General features: G+C 38.2%; 1 protein-coding gene across 2 annotated transcripts in view; it reads left to right on the forward strand.

Moving 5' to 3' along the window:
- The window catches only part of LOC124154319 (scavenger receptor class B member 1), a 213,080-nt gene that overhangs the window by 115,282 nt on the left and 78,305 nt on the right, over positions 1–19,493 (forward strand). Inside the window, exon 1 of one of the 2 annotated variants that reach the window (XM_046527980.1) lies at positions 1,800–2,466. The exons of the other annotated variant lie outside the window; for it this stretch is intronic. Coding sequence (XP_046383936.1) covers positions 2,412–2,466 — 55 coding nt within the window. The 5' untranslated portion in view covers positions 1,800–2,411. Of the gene's footprint in view, positions 1–1,799; positions 2,467–19,493 lie in introns of those variants that run through there. 2 annotated transcript variants of the gene reach the window in all.

Consider the following 19,493-nt stretch of genomic DNA (forward strand, 5'->3'; position numbering starts at 1 on the left):
TTTTTCTGATATTTCCGCAAGATTAATATCTTTTTTTTTGAAAGAAAACTTGTGTATCGAGCACTTCATAAACTCGTGTTCATTTTGTGCTGCCGAAATTATTCTTATTCCATCATATCATACTTTGTAGGCATCGCAATCCTTACAGGCTCCTCAAAAGTAAGTATAAACGTAGTCTAATAGTGTGGCAGGTACTGAATGACAAGGATTATAATTGGTATAACTATTTTGGGAAAGAACCATTTAAAGCTTTGCTTATTCCTAAATATGCGTAGATACCTTGGGTTCTCAACTCACTTTCTCCAAAAAACGTGGTAATATTCCATTCCCACGTGCCTTTCGGTTTGTTTCCCTTCCCACGTCCTTCGGATCTTCGCTTCTCGACACTTCGTCTTCTCCTTCTTGTTCCCACCGTTTTCAAAGTTTTTGGCCTCCGTATAAACTGAAGTTGTGCAGTTTTTGTGGATAGAAGATAGTTACTTTTTCCGGTAATCTCTCTAGCGTTTTCATTCCCTTCCTATTCCATGTTGATTACTGATCATCCGGTTGTATTCTCATAAAATTTGCTGGCATTTCAAAGTTGAAGTTATAGGATGGCATGTGTGCAATGCTCCTGCTAACACTAAAAACTAAATATATTCGTCCGCGTCCGAGTTGATTTTCTTCTCATTCAATACTGGTTATTTGCGTCAAATTGACTAAATGCTATCAGAAAAATATGCGATTTTATGACTGCGAATTACATGAAACTTTTGGGTCCCACAGCCTGAATAAGTGATATTGTTCTGGGAAACCTGTTTGAAGGAACTTGTTTTTTTATTCTTGGGGTAGGTATGTAAATAATTATCTTACGGTGATAAATTAGTGGAAGACAAACTTTGTCCTATATTCGACCATTGAAACAAATTTGATTTTGTTGTTTTTCAGCATTAAAAAACATCAATTTCAATAAGCTAGTAAACTTTTGCTACATTTGTCTTTCCTTGGTGCCTGATTCGTAGTGATGTACTCTATGAAGAAGAATATCCTGCGTTATAGCGAAATTTGGTGAAGTGAAATTTTCCTCCCACCTGTTGCAAGCTTTCCTAGTTTCAAATAAAACTAGGTGTTCCCGGTGAGAACTGGAGAAACTTTGGCAAGTCGTCAATGAGAACTTTATATTAGATTCAACTTAAACGTCGACTGGTTCGAAACAGAATCTGCCAATGTTTCATTCATGATGTGAAGTTTCCATTGAAGAAAAAGTTTTGGACTGCACATAACAGTTAAGTTTCACAATATTGTCTCTCACCATGGATTCAAATTCCATCAATTTAGTATAGGTAATTTTAAATAACATAAGTTTTTCCGGATATTATGAAAAATGTCAAGATTTCACACTGGACGTACCATTGCTTCAGAGTCGATAGATTGAGTTTGTGGTGACAGAATGCATGTACCAATGCTATCGTCAGGTGCATTGGGAAGGAGAGATGAAGAAGGTTCAGCTGGGGCACCTTGTACCCCTCCCCCTTGATGAGAGATGGTTGGGAAGTCGGAAGATGGGAGGGGAGGGAGGGAACTACGAACGTCCTTGCCGCCCCTCCTCCCTCCAATGCCTCCAACCCCCACCACCGCCCGCACCGCTTAGTGTTTAACCCCACACCCTTCTCCATACCTTACCCTCCCCCTCTCTTCTTCGAAGCGGTATACCTGGCCGGCAAAAGAGTGTTGGGAGGGGGTAGGTGGTCTTTCCCCTCCAAACCCCGCGACCGCGGCAGGAACTCCCGTGGAGCCCTTGGCTGCTTTCTCGCTATCCGCCAGTTTGTAGTGGTGTGTACGGCAGACGGCAGTGAGATCTCGCCGAAGTGGGACGCTAGGACGCTGTCAAGTGTGTCCATTGGGAAAATTGTTCGGTTTTGATCGGGATGAGAACAGGATTTCTATCAATACATACCTACCTCTGAAAATCCCCTTTCAACCGCCGTGTTGTGTTCAGGAGAAGGAAAACTAAAGCGTACAAGGAAGAATAGAAACAGTGAAATCGGTATTAATACCTCTCTCCGTGTCTTTTTTGTTGAACGTCGCGAGAAGAAGAGCTGATCAAAAGATATCCAAGCTGCGGAGTGAAGGAAATCGTCGGAAGGAGTGGAAGAAGTGAATCCTTCCCCGTAAATAAGTACCGCCAAAAAGTGTTTTGGTTCCAAAGTGGTGGTCGCTGTTTCCTATCCGTGGTTGGAGGCGATAGTGAGGGATTCAGAACTCTTCTTCGCTTTCTTGGATTTCGTTCATGACTGATTTGACTCCGTGGAAATAACTACAAGGAGGAGCAAGTGTTGCGAAGCGACGATTGTTTATTTTTTATCTCAAGCAAGTGTTCGTCGAAGCCGACTTTTCTGTCACGTCACAGCGGAGGTGGAAAAGAAATCAAAATGCAGTTACCAAAGTTTTGCCATAAACTGTCCAGTGCATATCTAAGGAAGTGGTGTAAGTACAATTTGCAGAGCTCTGTTCGATTAATTTTTAAGCCTAACTTATTCCTTACTTTGGGTAGAGGAAACGTCTTTTTCAATTTCTTTTTGAAACTCCTTTGAAAATCAGAGTTTCAATACTTTATTGACCAATATCCTCTCTTATTTTCTCGGAGGTAGACTCCATGAGTATATAAAAAACGTAAAGTTTTTATAATGAATTATGTCTATTAATTACAGCCTTACGCAGCATCTGGCTCAAGTAGATGCAAATAAATTAGTTATAGCTGAAGAGTATGCATGTTAAAAATTTAAGTTGTATGACCCGCGCAATCGCTAATGAGGATATCTTGAAGTACATTATCCATGGTCTGCTAATAGGAATGGAAGAGTAGAGAGTTTTCATGGAGGAGAGATAAGGTTAATTGATATGAAGTGGAAATACGGATTTAAGCCTGTTTTCATTGCTTAACGTCGAAGCCATGTGAAAGCCTATGTCAGTTATTGAAAGCATACTGAAAACTTGAGGTTTCTCTAAAAGTGGTTTCTAAATATGAACCAGATTTTGGTCTCTAACTTCATTTTCAGCTGTTAAATTTGACATGAAGGGCCTCTGATTGGGTTTGATGGAGAATGGAAACGTTCACTAATATATTGCCTGTAGTAATTTTTAATTTTTCAGAGTACATTTGTCTAATTGTAAGTGGAGGAAACGTTCAATTTTCATTGAATTCATTTCAACAAGTCAGTGGGGAGCATTGATTTAACATCGATTGTAAAAATAAGATATTTTGCTTTCTCAATGGGTTGATTTTGTTTGAATTTCAATCAAATTTTTACCATTATCCTCTCCAAATTTTTCGGAGGACTCTATTAGTAAATAAAAACGTTAGCTTTGAATAAAATTTTTAAAAATCTATTATTTATAGCCATGAACAGCGCTATCTGGCCCAATAAAATAATCGATTTTATTATAACTCCTCAGTCGCCCTAATTCCTTTTCTTCCGTTTAAACATTGCAGCATTTCTGAGACGATCTTCAGTATAGAGCTGAATTCAGTATATGATTATGACATTCCAGGTGACAGTTTCAGAATGAAGCAACATCCGCGATGCGTTTTCGAATCCTTTTTTTATTTATTTATTCCATTAATTTTTTTTGTGCGTTCAGCTCACGTGGTGGCGCGGGTTTTTCGTCCACCCGGTCAACCGCGATTGTCATTCAGTCAACGGAGTCGCCTCTCCTCCCCGCCCCGCCCCCCTCGTCGCCTTCCTTCCATTCGCATTGTAGGGCGTCCGCGACATGAAGGTGCTGGAAGTGTTCCTGCATGTCTCAATCCGTTAACTCGTTTGAAAGCTCGCAAATGTGTCTCCTCTTCTTCATTGATTTGTCGTGGAAATGGCTTAGTTAGCCGCGATTTTCGTGACGTAAGCACAAAGCAATTAGAAACCGTCAAATCGATCAAGAAAACTAACGGTTATAATTCGGTAAATTTAGATAAGCTGATGCCAATTTCCGTTAAAATAGCTAAGTTGAATGAGACTTTAAGTTCCAGCAGATAATTTTCTGCGATATAGTGCTGTAGAGGTGTCATTTGTGTGAAGAAGTCATCAACTATCCATCACAATTATATATGATTTATTTTAGCTGATACATAATCATTTGTACTCAATTACCTGAGATTCTACTTATTTATATGAATATATTACAAGGTGTTTCAATTAAAAATATTTTTCTTCCAAGTGATCAAAAGATATGATTAGTAGAGTGGCAATTTGCACTGACTTAAAAAATACGGCAAAGATAGTATTAATTAAAACGGAAATACATATTAATAACCAATATTTTAAATATTCAATCTTAGTTAACGTTATTGTGTAGATTTATTGAGGTTTCTTTGTTAATGACCACGGTTACGCATCAGAGTAGCGTTATCAAGGTGTAAAATTCAAGGAGAAGTACGATAATACCAAATAAATTGAGGTGGTTGGGGTGATATTGAGAGGGTTGAGAGGCCTAGGAGAAATTCACTACAACTCAGGTTCAGTATTACGCTGTGGATCAAACATCATAGGAGGGAATGAGTAAGTGAACCCAATAAATAATTTTATTTCCTTTTGAGCTAAATGAAAGAGAAGATAAGAGATTAAATACAAACTACTATAAATGTGAGAGCTGGCTGAATTTAACTATAATGTTTGATCCACAGCATAATACTGAACCTGAGGTGTATTGAATTTCTCCTAGGCCTCTCAACCCTATCGAGTTTTCTCATCACCCCTTGTCTGAATGAATTTAGACCAAGATAAAAAAATGTACCCGTGATTATCATGTTGCATCGAAGTTGTCTCTTTGCGGAAGATTCATAATTTCCGCCAGTTTCGACCGCTTTCAGATGCGAGACGTCCGTTACGGCGTCTCTCTTGGGTTGGCGCCAGGTATGATCGACCTATCTGCTGCTCCCTCTCAATACTTACTCCCATATCGCCTTCCGCTCAACCCGTGTGGGGACGATATTATGGCGTTGACACGACAACCACGCGAAGTCAACTTTAAAAAAAAAAAAAAAAAGCACACCTCTTATCCATCACAGCCACCTCCGTTACTCAGAGATAATGCATTTGTTGTTTCCGCACGAACGCACAACTCACTACGTGCCAGACGCTTCTATGGAGCATTCCTTACCGCTAAAGTCACCCAAAAGAATAAAGAGTTGATTAGAAAAGAAATAAATAATTTATTTAAATAATAAAAGATCGTAGCACTTTTCCACAAAATTTCCTAAATCTTGTGGAAAAGTGCTGCGATCTTTTATTTATTTAAATATGTCTAACTTCCACCAATTGAAGCCTGAATCTGTTGAGCTTAAACAATTTATATTAAACTTGCTATCGCTACAAGACTAGATTGGTATCTCAGTTAAGTGTTTGGCCGGAAGAAAAATAATATTTTGACCAAATGTTTCTTAGTTATCAGAGAACTATGATGTGTCAAGCGTAGAATAGCAAAATATTCCGCATGTTCAAATGTTATATTTCTTCACGGCAGTGTTCATTTTGTAAAATAAAAGAGATGATTACGTCTCTGGGGTAATGGCCGGTTAAACTAGTCAAGTATGAAAAGTTATGGTGATGTGATTACCTAAAATTAATACGAATATTTATGGAATTTCAAAAATAATGGTTAAAAATCAGGGCGACTACCTACTGGGTTAATATTGAGGTCGTTTAATTAAGTTTGCTGTACTTAATTTTCAAATTTTAGAAATTGAAATTTAATTTCTTGTTGGAGCTAAGCAGGATATACCTAGGGCTTTTGCGAGTAAACATCTACTGCTCAATTGATATAAATATCTTGAAAGTAAATTTTTCCGGCTAGAGATCATGATTGAAAGGTCAAGAGTCGATGCTAATCGCAAATGCTTTGTACGGTTGTCCGAGATAAGTTCTTAATAGTGCTCGAAAAATTATTATCCCCTTTAAAGTTTATTCAATGATGGCTCTTCCTTAAATGTGTTACAGTTACGCTTTTATGTATAGGGATAGATACATTACTGAAATAAATAGCTGTTACATGCTGAAATACGTGTAAATATGCATTACGTATACCTGATAACTAGACTGACTCTCAAATGAAAACCACTAATATGCGAAATTGATTTCAGAACTATGGCATTATGAAAGCTTAAACTGGCCAATTAGGTATCGCCTCAAATCCCATCGTCTGAGATTACGCTTTGCTCAGAACTTTCTTCTATTCCCGCTTGAGCAAGCCACTTTCACTGGTCAGCGAGAGGTATGATGGAAATAACATCGGAAAGAAAAGAATATCTCGCCGAAGGCGGAGGGAAATATCCCTCCACTTCCCACTCGGAGCTGAAGCCGAGTAAAATTTTTAAAATATTTTCTTTTCAGTTTAAGAAGTTGAAACTAAACAAAAAGCAAAAACAAACGCAGTTGGCAATGGGATGACATTTACCAAGTACTTTCTTTTCCCGTTGCGTACATACAAATGGATATGTACACAATAATGTATGAATGGATATACAAGTAAAATGACATAAAATTGTTTTATTGTTTTTTTATTTGAAAATATGCATTCCGATCTTTTTAAAAGGATATGTACCAGGTAACCTCTTTTGATTTATATAAACTAAGCTAACTTGAGCCAAAAAATCTGGTGCCATTTATAAATATGATACAGTTTTTCTCTATGAAACTTAGTTGATGATTTTTGTCAAAATGACGCTTAATTCTCAATTTAGGATAGCATATAAGTAGCGCTTCAATATTAATATAATAATTAAAAAATAGTTTTTAATCAATTGAGCAAGTTGATTGATTGAAGAGCAACAAAATTGATATGTTGAATGACTGATACCATTGTATAAATTGAGGAATTAAGACGACGTATGGGAATCAAAAAGCCGTTGAAATTTGCTCAAACGCGGGCTAGCAAAGAAAAATTTTCAAATCGGGATGGGTGGCTCTCGTTGGAAGTTCAGCGCGCGGAATTATTTCGTCTTTTTTTTGTCTTAGCGAGAGGCATGACGCACGCCTTTTGAAACGGAGGAGAGAGAGAGAGAGGGCGTGCCCAGAGGGCATCCGAAAGGTCCTGGCTCTCTTCTCCGAATCTCACGAATCCCAGGGACGAGAGAACCGGTCTTAAAGAGTGACGGGGTGAGAAAGATGGACGTTTGAATGGAGGGGAAGGTTGCGAGCAAGATTACGCCAGAGCCCTCCTCCGTCGGAATGTTGAGGCTCCGCGTTCGAAGTTCGCCGATGAGCATTTTGGGGGAAAAGTGAATCCCTGCTTGGTTTCTTCAAAGGAGACAGCATAAAAGAGACTGCAATTCATCCCCTAGATGCTTTATTTATGTTGCCACCTCGGGCACATTTTATTTATTAATTTCTACACTACCGAAGACAACACTATTCGGTCTTTACATCGTGGTTTTTGCGATGACATATAACAAATTAACGTACACCAACATCCATGACCTGAGTAAGTGTAATTTACCCAGGCGGGACTTGAACCCGCGACCTTTGGTTTATTAGGCGAGGACTTTACCCCACCGTCCCCGAGGCCGGCAAATCCACTTATTTTCAACTCATGTGTAATAAAATGTGTGCGATTGCGAAGAATGGCACTGAAAAGTTATGAATGGTTGGGGTTGTAGTGGTAGCTGGAGTTCAGGTTTTACACCCCGTGGGTCCGGGCTCAAATCGGTGGCAGAGAATTTTAAGAGATTACCTACCCCCTCTTTGAGCATAGTGTAGAGAACATATCAAGTGCAACATTCCGTCCGTCGGATGGGACGTTAAGTATTAGTGCCCTTGGTGCCTTACGTTTGGAGTAGGCTAATGTCGACGCCGAATTTCTCTCCACCCTTCCATCTATTCCCTTACCAAAAGCACAAATGACGTAAGTTGTCGGTCGTCTCCTTAATTACCATACTGTTCCTAGCTATGTGAATATGAATTTAATAGATAACACCATCATGAACATGAATTTTGTCTTAGATCCCATATTAGAGATCATTTCTCGGTGAAATTTGGATCTCCCTGCCCGTCAGCGACGTGAATGTGACTTTTGTAAACACATTTCAATGCGCAATGGGTGACAACACATTATCTGACAAAATGGATAATTCACCAATCATAACATTGGTTGTGTCATCCGCTTGTGCTTACCTCTCATGTTCCTACCTTTCAGTCCGATCGTCGGCTTCAACGAATCTATTTTTGTGCTTGAAAATCGTGACCTTAACACATTGAAAGGTCATCCATTTTCGCATTTCAATCTCGCGCGAAAGAGGATAAATCATGGGGGTTCGCGTCGGTTTGGTGGCTAGTTTAGTACCCCAGCCCGGTTGTCCTGGGTTCAAATCCCGGTGGTGGCAGAGATTTAACAGCTCTGATCGATTACTTTTAAGAAGGCACTTGAACAGCACACCGTCCGTCTGATGGGACGTTAAGCTGTGATCCCTTTGGCGCCTTTTGTAAAGAGAAGGGTTAAACGCCGGTTAAGACGCCGGGTCTCTCTCCACCCTGCCTTTACCTATTGTCCAAACGACCTTACCACTCGGTCATCTCCACAAGTACTTACCTACTTCCCCGCTTTTTTCACCATTTTTTTATTTTTCGATATCGATTCATATGCATAAAACAAAGGTTATCCATCAAATTTTTCATGCGTTCAGCCGAAGCTTACTTCTGGAGATGTTGCCAACTAAATATTGTTCAAGCTCCTATCCATTCCTTGGCCTGGATTGTTGGACGTTAACTGATGTCACTCAAATCGCCCGTATCATTATTATGGAGTTAGCCTATTCTACTGTCTTCAGCAGACGATTGGGGCACTAATGATGACATCAAAAACTTTTAAAAGGAACGGAAAATTTAAGTAGTTTTACAGTTAGCTCTTAAATTTCAAGCGAGTAAATAAAAGCGATAGAATAAAATTTTTGCAAAATAGAAAATTTTCCTATTCTTCTAATGAAACATTGAACTAATCTACAGGATCGCTTCGAATCGAACGACCGCGTAATCGAATGATTATCATTTTTTTATTATTTTACAGACTTTCAATCCGCTCAAGACATGTTCACTGCTGTATAAAATTAAAAGTATGCTTACAAAACGCGATTAGGTATGCACGTACGTGACCTGCCCGCAAGATGTAACTCTCAAAACATGCGAAAACTCGTTTTATCGGCCTCCAGTTCCGTATCACCTGGGGAAAGACCATTTGCTGCCCCTCGAAAGAAATCCCTGCTTCGCTAAACCTTTCCGTTGGGTTGGTGGTGTGATGCGGGTCCGCTGGTATTGGAGTGAGTGGAGGGGAAGTTGGTGGGAAATATTAGGGGGGGAGCAGGGGGGAGAGAAGGGGTGGGTGCCGTAGGGAATGAGGGAGGTGCCCCTCCTACCGCATTCCAACCTCGGCCGTAAGTTCCCTCACCCCACTCCCTTCATTCCCTCCCTTAACCTCCGCTTTTGCGAATAAGTCAGCTGTTGCTGGACAATGGCTCTCCAACGAGGGCCGCGGAAGTACCTAGTGGACTGGGAGATGGTAGCACATAATGGTCCACGAATATTTTTCCTACATTTTTCAGGGATTCATCAATTGGGAATTTTATCTTTAAAAAGTCTTGATAGTACATATTAATTTTCTTGAGATGCATTTGAAATTTATGATCAATAATTACGAATAAGTTGTGAAAATAAATAAAATCACCATATAATTTTATTTAAAAAAACCGAGTGATGTTGCAAAAAAATAAGTTGCTTTTGAAGCATAGTTGAAAGCAAAACGGTTTTACTGTACCATTTTAATGCAACCAGTGTGTGGGTGTGGGTTATACCAAGGAGTTTCAAGCTGTATTGTATATATTTATCATTTTAACTATTATGTTTTAATTTTAGAGAAAAGATATCTCCTATTCTTTCTTCGTAACATAAGAAACATTGAATAAATAATGTAGAAAATAAAATTTTAATTATTTTATAAATTAGTATTCCGTGGCATAAAAAAATAAAGACCTTTTTTGCAATAAGTAAAAAAAAACTATGTCTACCGCGAAGCCATGGGTACGAAAACCGTGGACCAAAATGTGGCCCTACCTCCAGGTCCATCCGTCGGCTCCCTTTAAAGGAACCTTGGAGCAGTCACCACGTATTTGATGGAAATATTTTGAATCGCTCGATGATGTCTTCCGAGAAGTTCCTCCGCAGACGGAAAAGCCTTGGTGTCTACCTATCTTCTCGCAAGGAGTGAATTCTTGTGCTCGGCTCGACTTAGATTCTCGGTATAGATGTCGGAAGCATCTTTATCCCCGCTTAATCGTTTGTCATTATTTTTAACTACACTCACCAATGAAGAATGCTGAGTATTCGTCCTTAGTAAACTTTGTATAAAACTACTTTTACTTAAATAAGAAAATCGCTTTCGCAGGCACGCCTTACTCATTTGTCTCTAACGTAAAAATTTCAATTCCTATCACTTTAAAATAGAAAATAAGTTATAACCTCAGCTGGAGTTCAGTATTAATTTACTGTCAAGGGTGTTTTCATAATGGCCTCAATTATATTTGATCGATTCATTGCTCTTGATGTACGTGCCTTATTACAATTAAATAAGGATATTTCATGAATCCCTGTAACGAGGAACCTATAGTCATTTCGCCAGAATGAGTTGGTGCACTAAAGATTAGTGTGATGTATTCACAAATATCCATTTCGTTATAAATGTTATTATTAATTTTTGTTATGCTGAATAAAAAAAATTAACCTTTTCCTTCATGCAGCGCCACATAGGAATAGCCGTGAAGACTAAAGCCATCAATGACCTTGCCTTCATTTTTTAAGAATTGTAATTACGTATGCTCTAGATAAATCATCATCATAAATTTACATCGTCGCCTGGAAATTATTACATAAGTAAACTATAGGGCGTGTTTAAGTTATTGTTTAGGGTGGTATGGTCAACAAAACTGTTGTGTTGTGTTTCAAATAAAACTAACAACACCAGCAAACTGCTTGTATTGACACTTATTTTGAATAAAAAATATCGTGAAGTGAATACAAAGCAATATATTCGGGACAAAATTTGCCCTGAGAACATATTTTAATTATAAATATCATTTAATTTCAAGATCTAAGCTGCTTAAAGTAAATTACTGCTGAATCGAAGTCCGTACCTAGTGGGAATTTAAGGGGTCGAACACCTTTGAAGTGGCTGGAATATAATTTCTATGTTGTTCAGAGAAATTAAAAAAGAAATGCCGCATTAATGTGGGCTAGATTTATTTTATTTTTAATTTTTGTAAGTCAAAGAACTGATTTAGCTGAAAATGCTTCTTTGGTTATACATTTAATGCTAAGGTCATACTTTGAAATATATGCTAATTGCCTGTCACTTATTCTGAAACTTGGTAAAATTTCATCGAATCGGTGGGGTTGAAATATTTATAAATATATTATATTATATATTCAAGTTATATAAATAAATATATATATATATATCAAAATCGTTGCCCCTGGAATCCAATTATTTGGCATTCATTTTGCTTGAGAAGTTCAAACAAAAAGAGGAGATGGATTTCAAGCAAACTATGCAACTTGGCTGTTGGTAATACTTACATTTAGCCACCTCCACCTCTAAACATAAAAAAATCTCGGTGTCCCAAAATTAGAGCTTCTGAAACTGAATGTAAATTTATGGTTTAATAATTCCAAACTCCCCAAAATGAAAACTCGATTGTTTCAGTCTTCACTTTGTGAAAATCCATTGTACACAATGAAAAGTTAGAGTACTTTTTCACACAATTTATTACGACAAAATGAATAATTCCCGCTGAAAAAGTTTTCAGGCCACAGGATTGGTTGAACTGGAGAAAAAAATCGAATCTTACAATATTTATAACTACCAACCGAGTCCGGAGAGATGCTTTCGTCTCCGTCGAGAACATCTGCGGCGCGTAGGAGCAAAGAAAGTGAATGGGAGCGCAGGAAATCGGAATGCCTCGAGTCGTGGTCGGGATATTTCGTTCTGTTCTACTTATTCCCAACGCGGCGAGCAGCCTCGACTCCAATCTCATTTCCGAAATCATTTATCAAGTGGCTTTCGTTGGAGCGGGAATCTTATATTTCGCCCCCGGCGCTTAATCTGCAACTTGATTAATGTCATCGAATGGATGAATCGAATATGAATATTTAATCAGTTTAAGTGCCAGAATTTGGAAGAAAAAATTAAAATTAGCCAGTGTTTTTTTGTACACAGTCAGGTCAAGTTCACTCAGAAATTTTACCCTTGGATTCTAATATTTTATCATTCATTAAAACAAACTATTCATATTGCCTATGGATAATCCTTCGTCAACTTTACCTTTGATTCTAATAAATGCCCTATTTTCCAATATATGAATAGCATGTGTAAAACAGTTCAAAGAAAAGCAAAGTCATATTTTGTGGATGAATTTAGTTTAAAGAATGCCTTAGCCAGTTTTCCTAAATATCGTAATGTTTTAGGATTCAGCGTCTGTATCATTTTTAAAGATCTCAGGAAAATGAAGTATTTTTCTGCGAATAAACTTCGTGGAGAAAATCGTTGGATGAATTCTATTTTACTTGGAATTGTGTATGGCAAACCAAGCTTTTCGTCCCCATCTCACGCCATTCGCATTCCTACGTCCCGTGACTAAACTCTTTTAGGGGACCCCAATCATTTTCGATTCTACTTAGTCATCAGACCGCGGCGTGTGTTCGCGCGAGTTTCATTATGTCCTGCCACTGACTCGCCGCTGAATTACCGAGAAGAACGGGTGGAATTCTATGCAAGGCACAACTCTTTAAAGGGAAGGCGGGTTTTAGTCAGCGATTCTTTCGAAGAAGTTGTGGTCCTTGAAAGGTTATGAGACAGTTTCGTCGAACAGTTGATCTCTCGCTTGCATCACATGAAATGGCGTGAGTCATCACAACCATTCGTTGGAATCAACCATTGAAATGTGGGACTACCTATTCTTTTTTTCTGCGATACTAAAATTTTAAAGTAAAAAACGACGTACTTGTTAGGTTATTTATGGGTTAATAAGATTGACCCCATTAATTGTAGTTATAGTGTTTCTCTTTTGCTTTGATCTGCATGACATTTGATTAATACCACTCCGTCAAGATTTCGATTTTTAAATTAAACTTCATCCGCGGTTCAGGTTAAATTAAAAACTAGAGATAAATGTATACCAGAGTGGTTGTACGCGTTTTATATTTTACATGATTTCAATCCTACTGGCATTGGCTTCCCTTTGTAGGATTTTCCTGAAGCCTCGATGAAAATTCATTGAAACACGGATAAATATTCCGAGAAGTTTTAGTTTTCATTTGAGTTGTGCTTTATGCATTCGATGAGAGCCATTTAATGTTAATCGTTAACTACAGCTATGTAATTCATTTTCTGTTATTTCTATTTTCATAGTAATAGTGTTGATTCAACACTATTACTAACGTGGCTTTGTGTCTAGTTTAGAAAACTCTTTTATTCCTCCTACGGAGCATGGGCCTTTTGAGTTTCACGGGAGAAAATAACCTTGTAAATCACGAATTGAAATCATACATCTAGATTACGTGTAATATATTTCAGACAAAAATATAACGAGGGGAATAAAGACGCCAATAGTTTAGTAGTTTGTGCGTAGATCTCTTCCCAAAGAATTGTAATAAACTTGTGGTGCATTTCAAGTATCGGTAGATGGTGAGAAAAGAGTGATACCGCGTGCTTCGGTAGCCCCCTGCATCTTTTTTCCAAGAGAAATCGAGGCATTTCCTTGGGAAAAAGAAACAAGTTCTTGGCCTGAACATGTTCGCACTCTCATTCTGGCACCTTACCTTTCCCATTTGTTCAGCTGGGAACCCGAATTATCATCAATCGGGTCCAACTAAATTTATAATGACTGTAAGATGATTTTTTTTAACGCTACCGCCCCTCCTGGAGGCCTTGAAATTCCTCGTGACCCAATTCTTCGGAGAATTCATTGATGCCGCAGCGTATGAGAAAGACAGCTTCTCCTTCAAGAAGAAAAAAAAGCATCCCGTCGGCCACATCTCACACCCACAGGAGCGATTCAAGCCTCATCTACCGGGAATCGGGGGGAGACTCCGTCACGCCGTGGGAAGTGACTTCGTGTTCTATCTTCGGCTTCGTCACGGGATGCTCTCATGCGAGACATGCGAGGTTTTTGTTTACCGACTGCACCCAATTCGGTTTGTGAAGGCAGACCCGTTACTCACGGCCTTTGTCCGTGAAAGGGAAGCATCTCCTTCGTTCACTTCCCGTCGTTGAACTCTCCAAACAACGATGTCCTTTCGAGCAGGTGGGTGCTTGATCGCATCGTTTTCGTCCAGAAGTGATTTCCGCGTCTTTCGACCCACTGTGTCAGGCTAAATTATATTCCTTTTTATTAAAAAAAACTGATGGAAACTGCCGTCTTTCAGTGTGACACAGGAGATGCGTATTCGTAGATTCAGACTTCATGTAGTGCAAAGTACATATTTTTGAAAGACTGGAGCACTCATATATGATTTTATTTTACACACAACACTTTTCAATAATTGTAGTTACCTTAAGGTTAGTTGTTTTGGATCATGCATCAATGGATGGAGGGACTCAGTGAGATGAAACTAGTTGCATGTTGATTTAATTTGTGGAAAAATGCACCCGCATTTCATATATAATGTAAATGTAGTCTGTCTAATGTATTTGAGTTCTCCGATAGGTGTTCCAATGTTAAGACAGGTTACTTGCACCCAAAGGTTACTTGCAACCACTAGAGTTACTTGATCTCAACGTAAGCGGTAGGTTATATGGCATGCAAGAGGCTGCAGCATGAAGATAGAAATATAAACTGCAGCAAAATCATGTGAAAAAGAGTTTAACTACTACGTCTACCCTTCTGATTCGTTTAAGTAGTCATTTTTCAATTTGCCGCTAATGTGAATAATAACGAAGATGGCCAAAGGAATGGAGAGGAAGCTGGACGACGAAGTGATGGGCGAGGAGAGGAAACTTTTGGAGGGCATCAGTCAAAAACCTAAGGTTTGGATGATACGACTATTAAGCGGAGAGTGGATACAAAAACCGTTTTAGAACGAAGAATTTTATATAAGCGAGAAATAGATAGGAAAAAAATGGATTCTTAAATAGAATAATTGGAACTAAGATTTACTGAGAATTGAAGAGGAAAATTCAAATTGGGAGGTGAGACAGGTACGTGGATTAGAAAAATGCCTCAGGAAAACCTAATCTTAACCGGTAAAATATCTATCCTTAATAATTTACGGAATAATCGCATAAAAGTTCAAATTGGCATAAGAAATTCAAACTACGCAATAACCTCCAGAGTTAGTTTACACTCTCCAGCTTAATGTTCATAATTTTTCTCTAGTATCATATCGTAAACAACTAGTTTACGATAAAGGTGAAGGAATGAATTCTTACCTCTTACTACCTCTCGGTATTGCCCAAGGCTTCACTTATGGAAATTAATATACTGCATTAAAGGGAAGAAGTTGGTGATAGCTATTGCATATTTCATAGAAAATTCCGGAGGAAGTAATTACTTCTCCATCTCCCTTACAAGGTCACCCTTGGAAACCGAAGCGTAAACATTTTTGTTGATGTTCCCTCCATGAGTTTGACACATTACTGATAAGGGCATAAAGCTTATATTAACTTGTCAAAACTGAGTGATAAACTTCGATAAATAAGAGTGGGTGTATTATGTAATTGATATGAGGAAATTATCACGCTAAAACTGATATCAGTTTCCATTCGAGGTGGAAGGTTGGTTATCATTATGTCATGCTTATAAATATTCCCCCAGCCGGTATTATCTCAGGTGGTGACTTAGAATTTATTTGTGCACGGGTAAACGATGTCTATGTCAGTTGATTGTTTTAATTTTGAAACCTTGGGAAAAAAAGCGTATTTTTAATTCTGATTTAATTGTTTGCGATAATTCTGATTCCATATATTTGAAAATTTCTCGAGGAATAAATTTGCTAGCACAATTAAATGGAGAGAGATAGTCATCAACTTGTCTAACAATTTATACCGGTTTTAATGATCCATCATTGTTATTCGAACTTTAAAATAGGCAGTTACAGTTGAATCCTAAAAAATATTTCTTAAACATTTGCAATCTCATTTTTTCCCCAAATAAATGATTTACCATCGCAAATTTGTGACGAAAAAGTTATTTATCCATACCCCTATTTTCACCAGAATTTTTCTCTATTAGAAATTTGACGGAAAGAAAGATCTTTTGGAAAGTTATGCCACAATTTTCCAGAGTGTTTGGTCCTTTCCTCTCATAGGTTTGCGTCACAAAATTGCCATATTGTTTACCTTATTTAGCATTAGTTCCAGGCTGTTGCGAAGGAATTTATGCATAAACATATTGGGGAGGCTGTACAATGGAGTATCATTTCAAGGAGACGTATAAATTGCGAGATAATTTCAGCTGTCTGTAAATGGTGATGGACGATTGGCACCTTTTGATAATTTTTGAAGGAGAATAAACGGCCAAATGAAAGCCAAGATAGCGGGTATAAGGCCTTGGAAATACCACGCCTTCAGAGGATGCATCACATTCTCTTAACTGGTCTTATTTTGTTTTATTTAGAAACAATTCACTCGTTACAAACTGACGTTATAATCTTGATATTTCGAGGGCATTTTACGTAGACCTTTGTCAACAATTTACTTAAAGTTGATTACTAAAATTGTTGTTTTGAAAAAGTGATGTGAACTCTTCAACATTGTTATTCAGGCAAATATATATCGTGGCCTACTTCATATTATATAAATTTTTTAAGATGATAGCACAAGTTTTAATTCTCGTGAAAAAAGACTGGTCGAGCGAAAGTGATTTATCCTCTTAACTAACGAACGGGGAGGAGCGGACTGCAATGAAGTTTTCTGAAAGATATTTCATTATAGTCGGGTAGTTGCCGTGATTGCAATCAAATATTGAAGTTAAGTACTTCAGAGATTAACGTTCATATCTTTTCGGTCGTATACGGTAATCAAACTGATGCTTTAAAGACGCATTCATTTAAGTGATTGCATTCAAATGAGTGACTTTTGTGTTTTGATTTTTGCATACTCATTGTGGCAACGCATAGAACCGGGGTCGACCGCGGTCATCAGCTTGCTTACGTGACCCCATGGAAATGCAAAAGCTGCTTGTTTAAATGCATCTTCTTTACGGGTTGCTCAATATCGTACCCAGAAAATTGACCATATTCTAGGTACATTGGGATATCTAAGTAACAGGTTTTCAGAACATAATTCAATTTTTTTACTCATGATACCATTCTCCAAGTGAAGTGGATAAAACAAAATCTTTGCATGGGTCAAGTTGAGATAAATATAGTTTTTAGCAACATAGTTTGCTCATTCAGGTAGATTTAACCCAAAGGTTGGTTTTGGTAGGTGAGGGCAAAGCTCTCACCAGGCTGAGCCTAAGGCGTGTGAGTTACACCTTTATGGGCAAAGAGGCCAGTTCTTTCATCTTCTGTTGGACACCTCGTGAATCGCTGAATTTTGTACAGTGTCTCCGAAGGCCTTCACATACTCAACTTGAGATCAACAAAGATTTACGGCTAAACGAAGATGCAATACTCTCTTATTAATGTATATTGATTACGTCCCAGCTCATGTTCGGAATTCTATACTCAATTACTCACTTTAAGGGCCTGAAGTAGGTATGGAATTACCTCTGAAATTTCTCTTTAATCTGGCTATATTATGTGGAAATCAGACAATGGAAAGAGACATTTTAAAATGTCTTGAAACAAAATATTATTTGTTCTCGATTGTTTTTAAAAACGAAACCATAAACCGTTAATTTAAAAATACGTAATTAGAAAACTTATTTGAACTATTAATGTGACGAGAATTACAGATCAACCTCCTTAATTAGAAGTAAAATTGCTTGCTGCAGCAAGTTTCGAACCCATCTTCCCCGTATGCTGACACTTAGTCTGTGCGCAGTAATCCTTCTACCCCACACTAAGCGCTGAACGAGCTTCTCTTGATACATGAACTTCTTATCAATGTGAGACTTCTGACTTTGGTCGCCATCAAATTGCTTGTCCCTGACACAGTCTATCCATCATCTTCCGTCATCCATATAAGCGTTCCCATCTGTCATATGCACGAGAGGTGTTATCGAAGGGACTCGCTTGCATTCCTCAACTTCGCTTGCTAGCGAGACGTCCTTCAAGGGAAGTGCTTCGTCTTTTCATCCAAGGCACGGATTTGGGTGGGACCACAAGGCTCAACGCCTGGCGATGCACTTTGATTTTGGCCTCTAAATTCCTTTATGAATACCTCCTCGACACTTCTTCTCAACCGTCTCTCACATTTTCTCCGCCGCACCTCATCCGACCCTCCAACCGACAGTCTCCTTAGCCTCGTCGCCGTACTCCTCCATCACTTTCCCTCTCGCATATTCACGATGCATAACAATATGCCCTCATGAATATAACCGCCGAATTCCATTGCCGCTAGCGGTCGTCACGTCCTCTTCACTATGGCGACGCTTCTCTTGGCTTTGTTGGAGGTCGATCCTTGTGTTTGGTGTCACCCTGGAGTTTTCTCCTTTGCGCCCGATGATGTTTTAGGAGTAGCAAATGTGGGAGAAGGTCCTCCCCTTTTCTGTGATGGCCGTTGGACTAGAATTTTGATCGCGTAGATGGTGAAATCAATTGACCAGGAATTGGTTTTCTATAGGACGCACGTATCTGCAACGGTTGTGGTAACATTGCGCAATATTTCAGCCTTGCTTAGCTTCTATATTTGGGGCAATGAGTAATGCTTAGAAATTAGGTAGCTAAAGCTACTTCCAGTGGTACGTGTCTTGGCGTAGCAACTTAGCTAATGGGAAGCATCTCTACTTCTAAACCTGTTCTCTATGACTCTATTTCGTCTTTATTCTTGTCATATTACTCGTCTAAAAGTTATTTTATCCTTTTGAAATTTTTCTTAGCATATGAAGTAAACAATTTATAAAATTTTTCCATATCTCAAACAAAATTTACATCTGAGAAAATATGTAAGTCTACTGTATACCCTGAAAATTTCAAAATGATAGTCTAAGTTTTCAAGAATCTTGAAAGATGACCAGTTGATTGGGAGTGATGCATCCTCTTAAGGGCCTCATAAATGCATGGAACACAGGCTAGAGACATGGTATTAACAGACAAATAATGAAATTATGATGAGCGATATATTTTTTGACTACTTAAATCTAATTAATTAAAATGTGATTAATTTTTCATCTTCGGGATCTAGCAATAATTTTAGTCATTTATGAAATATTGCCTTGGACTTTTCTGTCACCATGCCTCATAATGTAATTCGATCTCATTCAATTTGCTGCAATAGTGTCGTGAGAAGTGCAGCATTTTGCTTTTCCTTACTTTTTCGTATTGTATTTATTTTGCATAGATTTTATTGACCAAACTATATCCTAAATTACAATA

This window comes from Ischnura elegans, chromosome 2 (genome assembly GCF_921293095.1).
Source record: "Ischnura elegans chromosome 2, ioIscEleg1.1, whole genome shotgun sequence".
In the NCBI taxonomy this organism is placed as follows: Eukaryota; Metazoa; Arthropoda; class Insecta; order Odonata; family Coenagrionidae; genus Ischnura; species Ischnura elegans.